Source organism: Arachis hypogaea, chromosome 9 (genome assembly GCF_003086295.3).
Source record: "Arachis hypogaea cultivar Tifrunner chromosome 9, arahy.Tifrunner.gnm2.J5K5, whole genome shotgun sequence".
NCBI lineage: Eukaryota > Viridiplantae > Streptophyta > Magnoliopsida > Fabales > Fabaceae > Arachis > Arachis hypogaea.
In genome coordinates, this window is record NC_092044.1 from 2,215,834 (window position 1) to 2,233,515 (window position 17,682).

Genomic DNA, 17,682 nt, shown 5'->3' on the forward strand with positions numbered 1-17,682 from the left:
ACTAACTTAAAATCTTTAAGATTATGTTTAGATGTTGTACCTAAGACAAAAATATAGAGACGATAAGGATATGAAGACAGAGAAATAGAGACAGTTTCTAATATTTTTATGTTTCTGTATTATGTTTAAAAGCAGTGGACAAAAACTTGTCAGATGTCTTTATTTTGTATTTGAAAAGATAGATATAATTTACTAAATACATAACAAAAAAAACAATATATACTCTTTTAATTTCTTTTAAAACTAAAATATTTAATTAGAAGTTTCACCTTAGAAAGGATTAAAAAAAAAGAAATAAAAAGGGTTAGAAATGAAACAAAGAAGAAGAAAAAGAAGAGGAAGATGAATAAGAAGAAATGGCACTAGCCACCAGATTAGACGAGTTTTTCTTCTTCTTTGCTGGTTGCGCAGCTGCAGAATAAAGAAGAAGATAAAGTTAGGGTTTTGATAAAGGAAGAACAAGCTCTGTTATTTGCAAAATATATTAGGAGTAAAGAAGGAAAAAATCACTAAAATAGTCTTCATATGTCCTAAGTGGAGACTGATATAGAAATTTTACTAAGGTAGCGTTTGGTGGAGAGACAGAGACTAAAAAACAGAGAGTGAGAGACAAAGACAGAAATAAATCTCAGTATTCTATTTGGTGCAAAGTGGGAGACATAAATTAAAACAAGAATGAAACTCTAATTTAATTTGTACAAAAGGTAAAATTGGAATTAATTAATTGAAATAAATGTATTTTAGATAAAAATATTATTAAAGTTTCAGTCTTCGTCTCTAAAAATTTTAGTCCCCTGTGTCCTCATTTTTTGGAGGTACTGAAATACTGAAATTTTAAAGATAAAGACAAATTTTAGTATCTGTCTCTGAGCCAACAAACATGACACTGAGTCTCAGTCTTTCAATCTCTGCCTCAATACCTTAAAACAAACACTACCTAAAAGACATGTACAAAAATGTGTATTTTGCTGTTGTTTCTTAAACCAAACATATTACAAAATGTAGTATTGTCTTTTGTCTTTATCTCTATAGTACATTTAAATACTACTTAAAAAATAAATTTAATTAAAAAAATTTTTTAGAAACTAATTTAAAAAATGAGTCATCTTTCAAAAACTAAAGTTCTTAGAAGACACACCACATTTGTGGCATATTAGTCGGGTTGGATAGGATTAGTAAAGTTGCTTATGACAAAATTCAAATGCTAGTAACTCGATTAGAATTAAAATATATAAATGTTTACATAAATATAATAAAAAAATTGTATCTTAAGTTCTTAAGAATTAAGTCAACATTCACGTCTAAAAAATAAAGTAATAAACCATTCATTGTAGAAAGAGCAAAATGTTCTTTTCATAAACACCAAGCGATTACCTTAAATACCTATATGAAAATACAAAATTTTATCAGTTCAATTGTCATAACTATGTTAAACTTAATAATCCACCTTCATATAATATAATAATAAAGATAAAGTGAGGAAGTCTTTAACCTTTAGACCTCACATGCATGAAGATTGAAGAATATACAAGACTTTTTTTTTTTAAAGTTGCGTGTAACCTTGATTGAGTTGAGTGCATATATTTATTTAAATTATGCAACTTTACGCGTAAAAAGATTATCCTTTTTATTATTCAATTTAATTTTTTTTCCTAGCACGTAATGAAATTAATTTCCATCTATATATACACCCTCTATCTCCAGAGTTGAATTCAGAAAATATATATATATTGGTATAACTAAAAGTTAATTGTCATCGTGTTCAATAGATGGCTAAGTCCATGGCAAACTTGTTTTCATGTGTTCTTCTGGTTTCAGGTTTATATATCATTTCTTCATTCTTTTCTATTTTCATTTATTAATATTGCTTTCATATTTTAATTTTAACTCCTTATTTATGAAAATTGTTAGACAAGTTATTAATTACATCAGTCAATAATGGACCCTAAGGAGCTCCACTAACAAATGCGTCTCGTTATAGACTTATAGTGATTATACATCTTTGACCATACTTAAAATGATGAAAACTCAAATGCAGTCAATTTCATGTGAGGTTGATAATTGAGAGCAATTAAATAATCAATTTCGCTATATAATTAACAAGGATTTTATCAACTTCTGCCAACTTTTATTACTGTGTTTAATGAAAATATTTTTGTGGATGTTCTAATGAAAATATATTTTTTATGGCTGTGTCTAATGAAACTATCTTTATGAATATGTTTCTTGAATATATTTTTTTATATATGTGTCTTTTAGTAGAGGTGTTTTTAATATTAATTATTGTTAGCAATAAGTTGACAGATAGTATATTGGTACCCTATACTTTTTCTTAAATAATTTAACTGATTTGACTAAATTTTCATATAATTAACGGCTTTGAATTATTAACTTTACCTGAAATTGACTGCATTTGAATTTCCACCACTTAAAATATGTTATCAAAATTAAACTAATATTTTTTATTATTTGAAAATGTTTTTAAATTTGAAAAAAAAATAGCGAATAATGTTGTAAATAGATTGTGACATTAATTTAGCCATACGTAAAAAGTGTTACTATAATTGAATAATTACTATATCTTTAGAAAAATTGAATGATTTACGTACATGAATGAAAGTGTGTTGTTTTGTTTACAGTTTTTGTGTTTGCGGTGACAATTGAAGTGGGTGAAGGTCGACAATGTCACGAGACTTTGTCTAATTATTTGTGTGAGAGAGTTGACTTGTGTCAATCGATATGTGAACATCTTCACGCAGGGATTGAAACAGTTGGATATTGCGCTTATCCCCATTGTTATTGCTCCTACAATTGTTGATTAGGGTTTGCTTAAAGCACCTATTAATTATATATGAATAATAGACATTTAAGTCATTTTCATTTTTCGTATGCATTTGTACTCAAATTTTATCCAAATAAAGCAATTAATGAATATTGTTATATACTTAATTGCCATCTATATTTCGAGATTAGATATTATTATTCTGATTTGAGCAAATTTATTTATTGACTGATTGAATCCAATAGGAGCACAAAAATAAACTAGCTAGTTGAATTGGATAAATAGGTTTGATTAGTCCGTTTTATAATTGGTTCGGCTATGGAATTTGAACAAATTAATTACTAGACTAATCTAAATTAATAAATTAATTACTAGATCAAATTAGTAAATTAATAAATTAGTAATGCACTAATATTTATTTAAATAAATTAATAAATTAATTACTATATCAACCCAAATTAATTAGATCGCAGCATCGGACTCTAGGAATGCACTATCTACAAGAATTAGAGTTATGATAACTTAGTGGCTATCTATAAAGAAGTAGAGGGTTTTGGATATGATAATTTAGTGTCAATACTTAAAACATCTTTATTGGTCTTAGCGGATCGCTTTTCAATAATATTTTATATTGGACCAAAAGTGTCTTGGACCTATATTTTGGATACAAATATTTTAATAAAAAAAAAACATAATTGTCCTTTTCAAATAATTGACTTTTTTTTACTATTAACAAGTTTAAATATATATTAATGTCTTTTTTTTATATGATAAGTTGTGTTTATTTACAGACACAAAACATTAAGATAGAAATATAAAAATATAAAATTATATTTGATAAATAAAATATAAATAAAAATAATATATTTAAAAATATTAAATTAATATATTTTATATTATTTTTAATAAAAAAAATACATAAATATTAATAAAAAATAATTTATTTTTTATTTTTATTATTATTTTTATCAAATTTTTATAATTTTATTTTTTATTTTTTAACTTTAGTATAAAAATTAAAAATAAATTAAATTTTTATAATTTATTTTAATTTATTATTAAATAAAATATAAAAATATTAAATTTTATGTTATATTTTTTATATCTTATTCTGAGTATCATATTTTGTATTATTCTCAAGGCCAAACACAACCTATACTAATAAATTTTCCAATCATTCATGCTGTTTAATTGCGGAATATGATTGATTTTTTATGAAATTCAGAGCAAAAGGTTCTTACCTTTTATCTAATAGATAGGAGGTGGGTTGTAAATTTGTAATTCATTGACCAAAAATTTATCCTAAATATCAACTACGAAAATAAAAATTACTTCCTAAACTTTGGCTCATATGTAATTTACTTTTTAAATTTTTAAATAATGGTGCGGAAAAGCAAACTAATTTTTCTTCCTAGATTACCTTTATCATATGCCATGTGTTTTATTGTGGACACATACAATTACATTAACAGAAGAATAATTAATAGAAGAATAATTTTGGAAGAAACATTTATAGAATGCTTTTTTTTACAATCTTATGCATTTAATAACTATAAAGAATATATTAAACTTTCATGAACTGTTCATAAATATTAAGTGATATATATGTATTATCATTTGACATTTCAAAAACATTATATATATAAACTTTCCTTGACTTTTCATTAGTGTTCAGTGATACATATTTACCTTTAATCTCATTAACCTTTCAACGATATTATGTGCTATATATATATATATATATATATATATATATATATATATATATATATATATATATATATATTCCCGGATATTTTATTATATATGTTTATACTTTCCTTTTCTTCCTTAATTCATTTCTTTATTCCTCCTCCTTTTTTTAAAATTACTAATAATCTCTATCACTTGTATCTTGGATAAAATTTTATTTTTATACATATAATATCTTATTTCTAGTAGTAATATTATAAAAAGTAAATTCCAAAATATAATTTTTCTCTCTATTATGTGCTCCCCTTTTAAATAGTGTACGTGTTTTTAGGGAAAATTAAAATGAGTATGTTTTTTTTTTTCATTCTAAAATTGAATTTCCACCTATTCCTTCATTCTCATCACCCACTATATTTTTTGTTACATAAAAATGAATTTCCACCTATATATACACATCCTCTTTCTCTTGAAGAAGTTGCACATATATAGAAATTAAAAGATATAGTTATATCAAGAGTTATTATCATCGTGTTCAATAGATGCATGGCTAAGTTAATAACCATAGCAAACCTTTTTTCAATTATACTTCTTGCCTCAGGTTTATATATCACTATTTCTTTCGATCTCATATATATTTAATATCTTTCTTATTATTTTTAGGTTTAATTACTCTGTTGATCCCTATAGTTTCGCGAAATTCTCAATTAGGTTTCTATACTTTTTTTCTTTTTAATTGAGTCATTGCACCAAAATTTTTTTAATTAGGTCCCTACACTACTTTTTTTTGTTTTATTTAGGTCTCTATACCAATTCTTTTTTTTTAGTTGGGTCCCTATAAAATTAAGTCAATTACTACTAAAAAGGACTTAATTGAAGAAAAAAAATTAGTGTAAGGACTTATTAAAAAGAAAAAAACTATAGGGACCTAATTGAAAATTTTACGGAACTATAAGAACCAACAGAGTAATTAAACCTTATTTTTATTATTGTGTTATGAGTTTAATTTTGATGCACTGACAGTGTAAAATATTTTACACAACCGTGCAATCACATCCATCCTTTTAAATGATCATTCATACAATCAATAAAAATAGTAGTTATTTTTTATGGTGTAACGTTACACAATTGAACGCACATATAAAGTTACTTTACACTGACACTAATAGTACATCAAAATTAAATTCTTGTGTTGTAGAATATAAACAATAAAAAAGGTAGGTCCTTCATTAAATCCATTTTTCCATGTCCCTACCTGAATTATTTAGTGATGATGAGGTTTTAGGCAAATAAAAGAGTTTCTAAAATAATATACATTTACTTATTAACTTAAATTTTAAAATAAATAGTTTTATAATAATAAACACACAAGATACCACAAGACTATTTAACAAATGTGTCAGAAAATTTTCATCATGATTAAGAATCTCTATACTAATTATTTTTTAATATCCAGCGACTACTGAACAAAAGAAAAATGAAAACCTATTTTGGGTTATTATTGTATATAAATTTTTGTTCTTATGGTTATCTCTGATCTTTGGGAAAACCTAATATTGTATTCTAAATGATGAAACTTTTTATTTATTTATTTACAGTTTTTTTATTGGTGACAATTCAAGTGGCTGAAGGTGAAAAATGTAAGCAACATTGGGCAAATTATTTTTGCGAGAACGCTGATATTGACTCTGATATTTGTAAAAATATATGTAAACAACTTCATCCAAGGCCTGGAACATTTGGATATTGTGTACATCCCCATTGTGTTTGCATACACAAATGCTAATACTTGGGCCTCTATTGTGTAATAAGAACTTAAGAACCATAATTTAGGGTCCCAAATATTTGGGTATGTGCTTTCAAGAATAAAAACCTAAAATGATCAATAAAGTTTGCATTGCATTTTAATAGAAATATTTAGTAACAAAAAATTATTAATAAAAAACAGTCAGAACTTTTTGCCTTATACTTAGTATTTATTAATTATTATAATAATTAATAAATATTAAATAAAATAAGTTATGACTATCTTTTTGTCACTATAACATTATCCCATTTTAAAATGACTCCCAAAATTTTAATTAATCTAATTCGAATCAAATTTTGATTTGTGACACAAATTAATTCTTGCATGTTACTGAGATTGTTGTCCTATGTGACCAAAATCAAATGGAGCTCCTAGAAATCTGATTGCAGCCACCTAACATGCTGACAAACACAATAACAAGTTGCAAATCGATTCTCAATAGAGAGACAAGTTTAGAATTCAGGATGTTTATTATAGTCAAATGAGATTAATTAAATTATTCAATATATGAATTTGGTCATGTTAGATGATCTTTAGAATCCAAATAAGACGAAAAAATGATAAATACTATTGTCATAAAACTATTCATTCTAAAAATTTAAGTTTATAAAAAGAGGTAACATAAATAATTATATTTCAACATTTTTTCTCAAGTACAAACTTTTTTTGAGTTTGTTTGAATTTTATATAGATTTTTTTATTTATCTTATATATGCTTTTATTTTTTCTCAGTGTTAATTAATAAGAATTTAGCTAATACACTTTTTTAGAGTATATTAAAATTATAAATTTAAAAAATTAGAAATTATATAAATAAAATTTAAGTTCTCAACATATTTATTATATATATATATATATAAATTTAAATTTTTATTTAATAATAATTTTAATATATATATTTTAAAATTATATATTAGCTAAAGAGGGGTTTTCAGGATAGATATTTTATATTATTTTCAGGATGTGTTTGTAAAGAAAATATCTCTATCTATATATAGATGTGGGAACGCAATAAAATGAGTCAGTCCAATATGTATATGTGTATATAGTCTTGTGTGATATCTACACAAATATTATATATCCATCCTAAATACTAAATTTAATTTTGCATAATAAAAATTTCATTCTAAACAAAAAGTAAGGTGAATTTAGCAAAACATTCTGCTCATATATTAACTATTGAGAGAGAATTGTAATTTTGAATTGTTATTTATTTGAAATTGAAGTAATGGAAATTAAATAACATTTCGTACCACATAATAGAATGACTTAAATTACTCCGTGACGAATTAAAAAAAAATTAATAGAAGATGTAAAGTATATATATAACATTATAATAAAATAATTTTTATGATAATTTAATATAGTGGGAAAAATTAATAACATAATAGAAGTAAATAAATATTATTATTATTATTAAAAAATTTCAGATTTTAGTATAAGTCATTACAATAAAACAGTATTTTTGTGATAATTACTCTGTTGGTCCCTATAGTTTCGCGAAATGTTCAATTAGGTCCTTATACTTTTTTTCCTTTTAATTGAGTCCTTGCATTAATTTTTTTTTAATTGGGTCCTTACACTTTTTTTCCTTTTATTTAGGTCCCTATACCAATTCTTTTTTTTAGTTGGGTCCCTATAAAATTAAGCCAATTACTACTAAGAGGGACTTAATTGAAAAAAAAATTAGTGCAGGGACCCAATTAAAAAGAAAAAAAAGTATAGAGACCTAATTGAAAATTTCACGAAACTATAGGAACCAACAGAGTAATTAAACCTTTTTTTAACTGTGTAGTGATGGTTAAAATTTTTTTCAAGACAGCTAAAAAAGCATCACCAATTTTAGCATCGTTAGGCAATATAGTGACAGTTTTAAACCACCGTTAATAAAGAGCGTCATTAAATTATTTGTAAATATTTTAGAAGTAAAAAATGAACTAATTTATAACATTCGGTATGAAATTGTCCCTAAATTATTAATTTTTGTGACAATTTTTTTTATATTTAATAATTGATTTAATCCATCACAATATATTTAACGATGGTTTAAAATTGTAACTAACTTTTTAATTGAAGTTACATTTTTTATATTTAATTACTATTTTAAACTGTCATAATATATTTAGCGATTTTGAAATCCTTACCATTTTAGTGTTAGTGACCAAATTGAGAAACATGTTCTACAATAAAAATGGAATAATACTAATATAAGAGAGGCATAACTATATCTTTAACAAAAATAATATTGATATTTATTTCAAACGTTTAAAATAAAATAATACTTTATTCTTTTATGTCTAACCTGAAGTGACCATATAGTCCAATTATTCAAAATGAAGATATTAAGAAAAGAATAATATTCATGTAATATTATTATCATAGCATGGATGATAAAGTGTATTGGCCAGCCATTGTCATTGATATTAAAATATTATAACGAGAGCAATACGTACCATCGTTAACTTTTCATGAATACCAACATTTATGTACCCTTTGTGAATACCAAGTTTTATTAGCTATATGCTATTACACTTAACTATTGACTTCTGAGAATATAATAATGACAAGTTAATAACAGAGGATTATTAACTGAACAGGGGTTAGTTAATATGTATAATAAAATTAGTGTTTAATAACCATAGGACTCACATGCATGAGACCATTAAAACATAGAATGAAGTGACTCTTTGAATTTCTACCACTTATGTATAGTAGTTCTAAAACAGAAATGTACTCTTACCATTAGTAACGGATCTAAAAAATTTTAAGAGTAAAAATAAAAATATATATTTTAAAATAAAATTTATTGAACATTATTAATTATATTAAAAATATAATAAAGATATAAAATTTAAAAAGAATTATTTATTCTTAAAATACTATTTATTATATATAATTTATAAAAAATATGTTTTTATTTCTGAAATTTAAAATTAAAATATTTTAATTAAATTATAAATAATTTATCCTCGTAATTAATTTTATTTTTATGTATTTTTATATATATTTAATAACAAAAGACTGAATCAATTGACATGTTAATACCTATTAATAAACTAGCATTTATAATTTAAAACTATAATTATATATAAATACTATAAAAAAATAAACCTATATATAAAAAATATGTTTATATCAAATAATAAAAATTTAATTTACAATTATTTTTCTCTCTTTCTTTTTGAAATAATTAAATTTTTATATATTTTTAATTTAATTTCGATATATTGTTAGATTGAAAAATTTATACATCTATTTAATTATGTATTGTAATTTAAAAATATCTTTTACATTCATCACGTAAATAATTATCTAAAAGAATAAATATAATCAAATAAATATATAAAAAAATACATATTTTAATATATCAAAATTAACTTTCATGCTTTTAAACAATTGTTGTACCACTCATTAAAATTTTCAAATATTAATTACCTCACATTGAATTAAGAAATTTATTTTTTTATAATATTTGTGCATAAGATACTTTTTAATCTAAAATAGTTATTATAAACAAGATTATTTAAAAGATAAAATTAAAAAATATTATATCATTTTAAAGTAAAAGATATTAATTAATAGATAAATACTATTTTTTTATCTCAACTATTTTTTTAAAACAAAAAAATACTGATAATTTACTTATATTTAAAAAACAAAGATTTAGTTTGGTAATTAACGAGTTTATTGGATTTAAAAAATTATATTATTACTGTTTATTAATTTTTTTATTGAGTTAATTTATTTACTTATTTTTAATTTTGATATTAAATCAAATTTAACAAAATAAATATTATTATATGTTAAATTTAATAAAAGAATTATTTTAAACATGAATCTCAAAATAAAAGTTTATAAATTTTTGTGGGACAAAAATAAATTACATTAAAACAAATATATTAATTTATATAAAATTATTTTTATTTTTTTTTTTAACCTAGTTGGGAAAAGTGCCCCTCCTCCGATGCCTAGATCCGTCCCTGCTTACCATAAAAAAATATATAATAAATAATTAAAATTCAACTGTTAAATTGATAAAAATAACATTATATAAAATCAATTATATATGTGTATAAAAGAACAATCACCAAATCAACTATATCATTTTAAATAACATATATATTGGATACATGTCTAAGTTGACCATGATAACCCTTTTTTTACTTGTTCTTCTATTTGAAGGTTTATACGCCATTCATTCAACTCCTTCAAATTTCATTTTCATAACTTGCTTTGCAGCTAGAAAATAAATTATCAGCTTTTCAAATTGTCTTTCTATGTTTTGCAGTAATATATACACACACAAATGGAAAAGTACTTGAAAGTTGAAAGCTTGGATTTCTATGTTGAAAATGAAAATTATAATGAGATAAACAGCATAAAAAATAAAATGAAATTATAAAAAAAAAAGGAAAAGAGGTAGGGTGGTAGTTAACTTCAAATATAGAGGACTTAATAACTAATTTCAATACAATAGATAGGAACCTCAATTCTCTTTTATTTATTTATTATTATTATTTCGTTGTTTTGTTCTCTATATATTTTATTTAAAATTATTTTATTTGTGTGTAGGTGTGTTGGTGAGAATAAATGGAAAATTAAACAAATTAAAATACCAAGACACACCTTAAATATGGATAAATGATGGTATTTGTTACGGTAGGTAACCGGAGATTAGTACAACGGATGGCGTTTGGCGGCCCAAGTGTACGATGGATGAGAACTCTGGGTAGGCACGCAGCTCGGGAGGCTCCGTCCGACTTGTGCTCGCGTGTGAATGGGGGGTGGTACCTGCAAAGACACTCCGATGCCTAAGTTAGCAAGGGTGTAAGCAGGTCTAGAGAGTATTGGGCTTAGAGATACCTGAAGGGGTGTCAGGGTATTTATAGAGGCGAGCCAATAACCACCGTTGGTGTAGTGCCATATCTTTAGGGTGGTAACCGTCCCTATTATCTTGGGGAGGTTAAGATATGGCTTTATGAGACGGTTAGAGAGATTTTAGGGGCGGTTACTCATTTGAATGAGTGTTTATCTGCCAGCTAATCTCGCATCCGACCTCTTCTGACCAAGTCGTGGTTGATACCGACTTCTTATGTGAAAGCCGGTACTTAGCTAGGCTCTAATCCTTTAGATTAGACCTTTTAGTTGGACCTGGGCCTTTATATTGGGCCAGGGTATGAACAGTATTGATAGTTGCTTAGTAGCAATCCGAGTGACTTGGATGGTATCATCGATTTTGTGCCATACGTGGCCACAAAAGATTTCAAATGCATTATCAGCAGAGCGTGCAGTAAAAGTAATGTAAAACTTAGAGCCAGCAACACACTGCCTCTCAACATTGAGAAGCTTAAGAAACTCGAACCTCTTCTCCTACATAGTAATAACAACAATAAAAATAAGCATCCCGTTAGAAATACAATGGACTATTTGTACAATGTGTATAATGGCCTATTAAGTTACAAAATGAACATCCTTCGTACTATCTAGAATAACTATCCGAGTACTAGGGATAATAAATATCTTTTCGATCTTTCGAATCTAGCGCTCTAATACCATGTCATGATACCACTCATCCCAAAAGTTTTGGTTAATGAAAAAATATAACATTAATGATTATATCTCTAATATTCCATAAACCTTCATTATACACATTGTATAAATATTTCATTGACTCTTCGTACTTTCATTAGTGAATGAGATTATAGACATAAATAAAATTCAATAAAACAAAAACCATCATAGACACAACATTTTGGTCATTGTAGACTTGCAAGCATCGCTTAGCCAAATCAGTCATACGTTGCTTATTACCCTCATCACAAATCAGAAAGGGTGGAGATCCGCCAACTATTGGAAATGACTGTAAACAAAAAAAAAAAAAAAACTAAAGAGTTAAATTATGAGATTATATAAAAAAACATAAAACAGAACACAGAGAAAAAAAAAAAAATAAAGCGTGTGGTGAATTTAAAAGCACCTGGGGGCGTCGAAAATAATCACGAAGTTGTTCACGAGTAATCACCGGTATATTCGGTATACCATCCACACTATTCCTACCTCTTTTATCTCGGGCAGAATTCATATCTCTCTCTAATTATCAACCTGATTTCAGAATCAATCAATAAATAATAACGAAACAGGAGAGAAGCACACGGAATTTCAATTCGGTGATGCACAAAATCACACATGTGAATCGGAGAAGAGAAGGCAGAGGACTATTAGAAAAGAACTACTTTTCAGGTAGCCTTTCATCTGAATTAGGTATAACATTATTTTTAGGATCTTAGCTTCCACAAAATAATATGAAAATTTAAGTACTGGTGGTGGTGAATGATGGTGACTCATCATTCATCAATTTTCAATTCCATAACTGATATAATTAATCTCCAAATTTTGTTAGTTGGTTGAAATATCAATTAGAGAAACTTTTTTGAGAATATCAATTTTTAATATTTTTTATTATTATTTGATCAATATAAATATTAAATTTTTTAATAAATAAATTTTATTAATTTATATGTATAAATTCTAAAAAATATAGGTACAAATTATATTAATTTATGTATATAAAATTTTGATAAATATAAATATAAATATATATTTATTATATACAAAATACTTTTATATATATATTATTACTAATAAAAAATGATAATATTTAGTATTATAGCTCATATGAATTATTATACCCTGCCAAACCGATACAGCCTATTAAAAAATTTGTTTAAAGTGTGTAATTTAATTCTTAGATTGCATCAAAATTTGTTATTGAGGCTATCGCTAGTGATGAATATTGGAATTGGAATTGGAATAATCACACAACATGAGGAATCAAATCATAATATGGTCTACTCTCTATATAGGCAGATACGGTGTATATAACCAAGCAAACATAGAATGTGAGCATAAAAGTTAAACTAATCACTTATTGATATTAGCAAATATTAGTGTTAGTTTCTTATAAAAATGTGGTGGCAGATTAATCTCCTGTAATCCTGTTGGACCAAGCAATGGCATACCATATATACCGATACCATAATATATATATATATTTCTCAATTATTAATTACAATTCTGAAGTCATGATATTATTATTATTCATGTATAGTCCAACAATTTGAAGTAACTAATTAATAAAAATGCAGAAGTAGATGAGAGATTTTGTCGAATGTTTGGGCAGTTTATTCAACTAAAGTAGACTGCTTCCAATACTCATTTAATTTGCTGTTATTATAAAATCCAATACTCATGTTTTTTTTTCACAACATATCTTCTGAATTAATTAAGATTTACTTGCCACACACACTTTGTCCTTTAAATGTTTTTTAATTAAAGAAAATCATGCATGCGTGTATTAGAAAATACATGAATTCAGTAAGCATTACTTACCAACAAAATAGGAGTATGTAGTTTCCAATTTGCATTTAAACTCTTCCTCTGTCATTCTCGTTTTTTTTTTTTTTCACACGCACGTAAAAGAAAGAGAAACAAAATCGTATACTAATGCTATCAAATTATCGTTTGGCTTCACATAAATGGTGTAATCAAATTAAATAATCAAGTACCGTGATTATCATTGTTGCTACGTTGCTTAAACATTTAGAAATGTAATTCACTTTGCGTGAGTTCAAAATGTATGCTAGAATAAAGTTATACTAATAATTGTATGATTAGTAAATATATATAAAAATACTATTCGTATACTAAAATTAATTATTAAAATTAGTGACTAATATATTTATGTATAAATAAATATATAATTTAATTTATTTTTAATATATATTTAGATTTCAATCGTGACTAATTCAAAAAATCAATTATCTTAAAACATAGCCAATGCGTATAGCCATGTGTGACAATCATGTCTGCAGAAGGTGGTAGTGGAGCCAGCACCATTCATGGGTCTTATAATATAGCAATTAGATTTGATAAATACATACTTTCAAGTGTCAATTGAAAAATTTAGTAACAGGATCAACATATAAAATTTTTAAAGTGATATCACTGTTGACTTTATAATTTTTATTGGGCACCTTCAACATATTGTTGGGTTTATTTTCATGATTTTTACTACTAGGTAGATGTTCTTGTATGTTTATACTAAAAGTTATTTAATAAAAAAAATATTATTTCCATACCAAAAAAAAATTATTTGATATATTAAGCTCATATATTTTTTTATTTATGAAAATAATAAATAAAAATACATAACAAAAAAATTTATATTAATTAAAAAAAAAGATGTACTATATAATAAATTAATATCTTAATTTTTATGAAAATATATTTACACATTTATTTGTAAAAATTTAAAACTTTAATTTATATCTCTAACATTGATTATTTCACATTCATAGATTATATCTTTGATTTTATATCAAATAAAATTTAAACGTTATTTATATTAAAATTTTAATCCAATTATAAAAAAATTATATTAAAACGACACGTATGTTCTTAATTATTAATTTAAAATATTAACGTATATTATTTATATATTGTGAAAACTTAAAAAACTCTTCTCAATAATATTGATTTATATTCTACACTTGACTCTTAAATGAAATTAACTGAATATCAAATTATTTATATAAAAATGTATCATATATATATATATATATATATATATATATATATATATAACTTACAATCATATATATCACAAATTTCTATCCCTCTTATAAAAATAAAGGTGAAAAAAAAATAATAACCAAGACAATAAAAAATATCAAATAAACAGAGAATAAAATAACTCTTTTAAAATATCGTCGTCCATATCCTGAAAAGAAAAAACCTGTAGGAGAGTGAGAATATCGTCATCGCTGGTTCTCACTATAGGGTTACAGAATTATTATAATAAGATACATAAAATAAAACTATTTTTAAAGTATAGTGATCATTGCTCGTCTTATGTGCCTTTCCAAAAAAAATAAGGATTCACATTCAAAATCCAGAAATCCTTTTTAAAGAGAACTTGGTTAATTCTTCAAAATCAAAAACCTTTTTCCGTTCTTGTAAAATTTTAAAAGTTTTCCTAGACAGTATGAATGACCAACATGTCCCAAGTATAAGTTCAATTAAGTCTATGCTGTAAGAGTTTGATATTTCATACTTTACTAGACCATAACCATAAAAGAAGTTACCTACACAGTATAAATGATCATCTTGTTCCAAGTATACGTTTATTAAGTCTATGATAAATTAGTCAGATACTTTATATAGAACTAGACCTCAAACATACCAGTCACGGCCTCAGGCTCAAACAACTCAATTAGCATCCAAAACACCACAATCTAAACAATTTCATAGCAATTAGCAGTTAAACATAATTATTTACATAGGCAAATTAATTACAATATGCACACCCAAACAATGTCACATAGATGCATATGATGAATGTCTGTTCTACTGGCTGTTATATCACATTGTCGGTTCAACTGCCAACTCGACACATTCCTATGAGAATGTCGTCTTTCGATCATGAATATAGCTACGGGAATGAACCCCCCACGGATATAGTGCCGGACACACTCATGTGATCCAAAAGGATGTGAGCGGAATACTTTGCCTCCGACTTCACATCTACACGTAAGCGGGATTAACCACCGTTCTTACGCGGACGACGCAACCTCAACAAGCGGAATTAACTACCATCATTGCCAGGTGCAAGCGACTTATCAACAATCTCAGTAATATCCACAATCAATCAAGCTCAAACTCTTATTTCAATAATCATTCTTGGCCCATTTATTTTCAAATAAGAAATGTATTCAATTCACATCTTGCCAAGAACCACTTTTCTCAAGTCAATTTTTCTTTTCAAAACTGAGCCACTTTTCGCAACATCTTTCCAAAACTTCCAAACAATTTTAAAACCATGCCAAATTTCAAAATCTCTTCTGAAAGACTCAAAATCATTCTTTTTGAATCAGGATTTCGTCATAAAATTCTTCAGCAGAGTCTCAATACTTTAGGAAAAACAACCGACCTCATTTTCTTAAATTCATTGAAAACCTCTAAAATTTTAGCTTTTTTATTTGAATAAATAAAATAGAGTTTAAAATAAAACTAAGTCATATATCCAAATATTCCAAACCAATTGCAAAATTCACTTACTTGAACCAAAACCAAATCATTTAAACCGAAAACTAATTTCAATGTCATTCTTAAATTTGTTTTCAAAGGTTCGGAAATTATTTTAGTTTTGCTAAATCAAAGTTTTAGAGGATACTTCAAACTTTTTCTAAAACATCGTCAAGTGAAATTAGTTAATCAAAATTCAAGTTTCTTTTAAATCCATTAAAACTTCTCCAAATCTGTTTACTTAAATCAAATTCCAAAACATAGGAATTTTCATCTTTAAATTGACTTGAAAACAAAATTCTTTTCTTAAATAAATTACATCTAAAATATAGTAATTTTCTTAATAAAGCAAGTTCAAACATAATTCATTTATCAATAACTCAATTCAAAGCATAATTCATTATTTTTAAAATAACATTTCAAACAAAGTCTCGGATTTTATAGAAATTTCGACAACATCTCTAAAACTTAGACTTTGTCACCCTTTTCGGGTCTCAACCAAACCAATCCTCAACTCTTTTCAACAAGTTCAAGACCAAATCAGTATCCAATAAAACCAAATCCATACTTTTAAATATAGAAATCATTTCAAATTAAACCAATCAGAAATTTCCATTTTAACAAAATTAGACATTATTTCAATCAAACAAACAACCATATTCATCCAAGACAAATTAGACAATTCATAAGACTAACATAATCACCAGAAAAACATTTCGCTCATCATATTAGATTATAACAATTTCACTTTAAAATAATTAAATTAGTTTTTTTATAAAAAGTCTCTACCTCGACAAGCCAAAATCATAAACCAAACGCGTCAACGGAACTCTTTTCTCTCAACCCGAAATCAACAGCAACTGACAGCTCAACCCATCACTTTCTCAGTAATCACAGCAACTTAAAAGCAACATGCAACGCTGAGAACACAACCCTACATTACCAGAACTTTAAAGTTTATAACCAAACATAATAGAATACTAACGCAAGGGTTTTCGAAACATAGATACTTACTGTAATGACAAAACGAAGCGACCAAAATTCTGAATCGACCTGGCAACAACTCCGATAATAACCTCGAGCGACAGCAGCGAGCAAAAACCCCAGTGACGGCAAATGTAACAAACATGCAGTGATGATAAAGCTCCGAAAAACTCAAAGGAAACGAAAACTAACTTAAAACCCTTACCAGCAGTGGATCTCAGTGGCAGCAATGACATTACTCGGTGGCAGAAGCTCGATCATGGCGGCGCAGCTCCCAGCAGCAGCGACGGCGACTGCAAGGCACTGATGGCGGCAACAGAAACGGTGACGAACGGTG

General features: G+C 25.8%; 1 protein-coding gene and 2 long non-coding RNA genes across 4 annotated transcripts; 2 read left to right on the top strand and 1 right to left on the bottom strand.

Moving 5' to 3' along the window:
* Positions 1-1,456: 1,456 nt before the first annotated feature.
* Positions 1,457-2,949, top strand: LOC112712836 (uncharacterized). The gene is made up of 2 exons (XR_003157915.3): positions 1,457-1,818; positions 2,640-2,949. It is a non-coding gene; the product is annotated as an uncharacterized lncRNA (long non-coding RNA).
* Positions 2,950-4,831: 1,882 nt separating this feature from the next.
* LOC114924485 (uncharacterized) lies at positions 4,832-6,385 on the top strand. Its single transcript, XR_003811854.2, has 2 exons — positions 4,832-5,072; positions 6,070-6,385. It is a non-coding gene; the product is annotated as an uncharacterized lncRNA (long non-coding RNA).
* Positions 6,386-10,115: 3,730 nt separating this feature from the next.
* On the bottom strand, positions 10,116-13,896 carry LOC112712837 (cysteine proteinase inhibitor 1-like). Of its 2 annotated transcripts, XM_072202254.1 has the most exons (5): positions 13,668-13,896; positions 12,256-12,380; positions 12,028-12,138; positions 10,905-11,648; positions 10,116-10,258 (listed from the first exon to the last, which is right to left on the bottom strand). In XM_072202254.1, the coding sequence occupies exons 2-4, from the start codon at positions 12,358-12,360 to the stop codon at positions 11,406-11,408; spliced, it is 459 nt and encodes a 152-aa protein (XP_072058355.1). In that variant the 5' UTR covers positions 12,361-12,380; positions 13,668-13,896; the 3' UTR covers positions 10,116-10,258; positions 10,905-11,405. The 2 variants fall into 2 exon arrangements, with proteins under 2 accessions (XP_072058355.1, XP_072058354.1); XM_072202253.1 differs by lacking the exon at positions 13,668-13,896 and having other exon boundaries at positions 12,256-12,732.
* Positions 13,897-17,682: the final 3,786 nt, after the last annotated feature.

Coding starts and splice junctions, on each gene's coding strand:
- LOC112712837 (XM_072202254.1), bottom strand. CDS start 12,360: ATGAATTCTGCCCGAGATAAAAGAGGTAGGAATAGTGTGGATGGTATA. Junction 12,139..12,255: donor ATTATTTTCGACGCCCCCAG/GTGCTTTTAAAT, acceptor TTTTGTTTACAG/TCATTTCCAATAGTTGGCGG. Junction 11,649..12,027: donor AAGTCTACAATGACCAAAAT/GTTGTGTCTATG, acceptor ATTACTATGTAG/GAGAAGAGGTTCGAGTTTCT.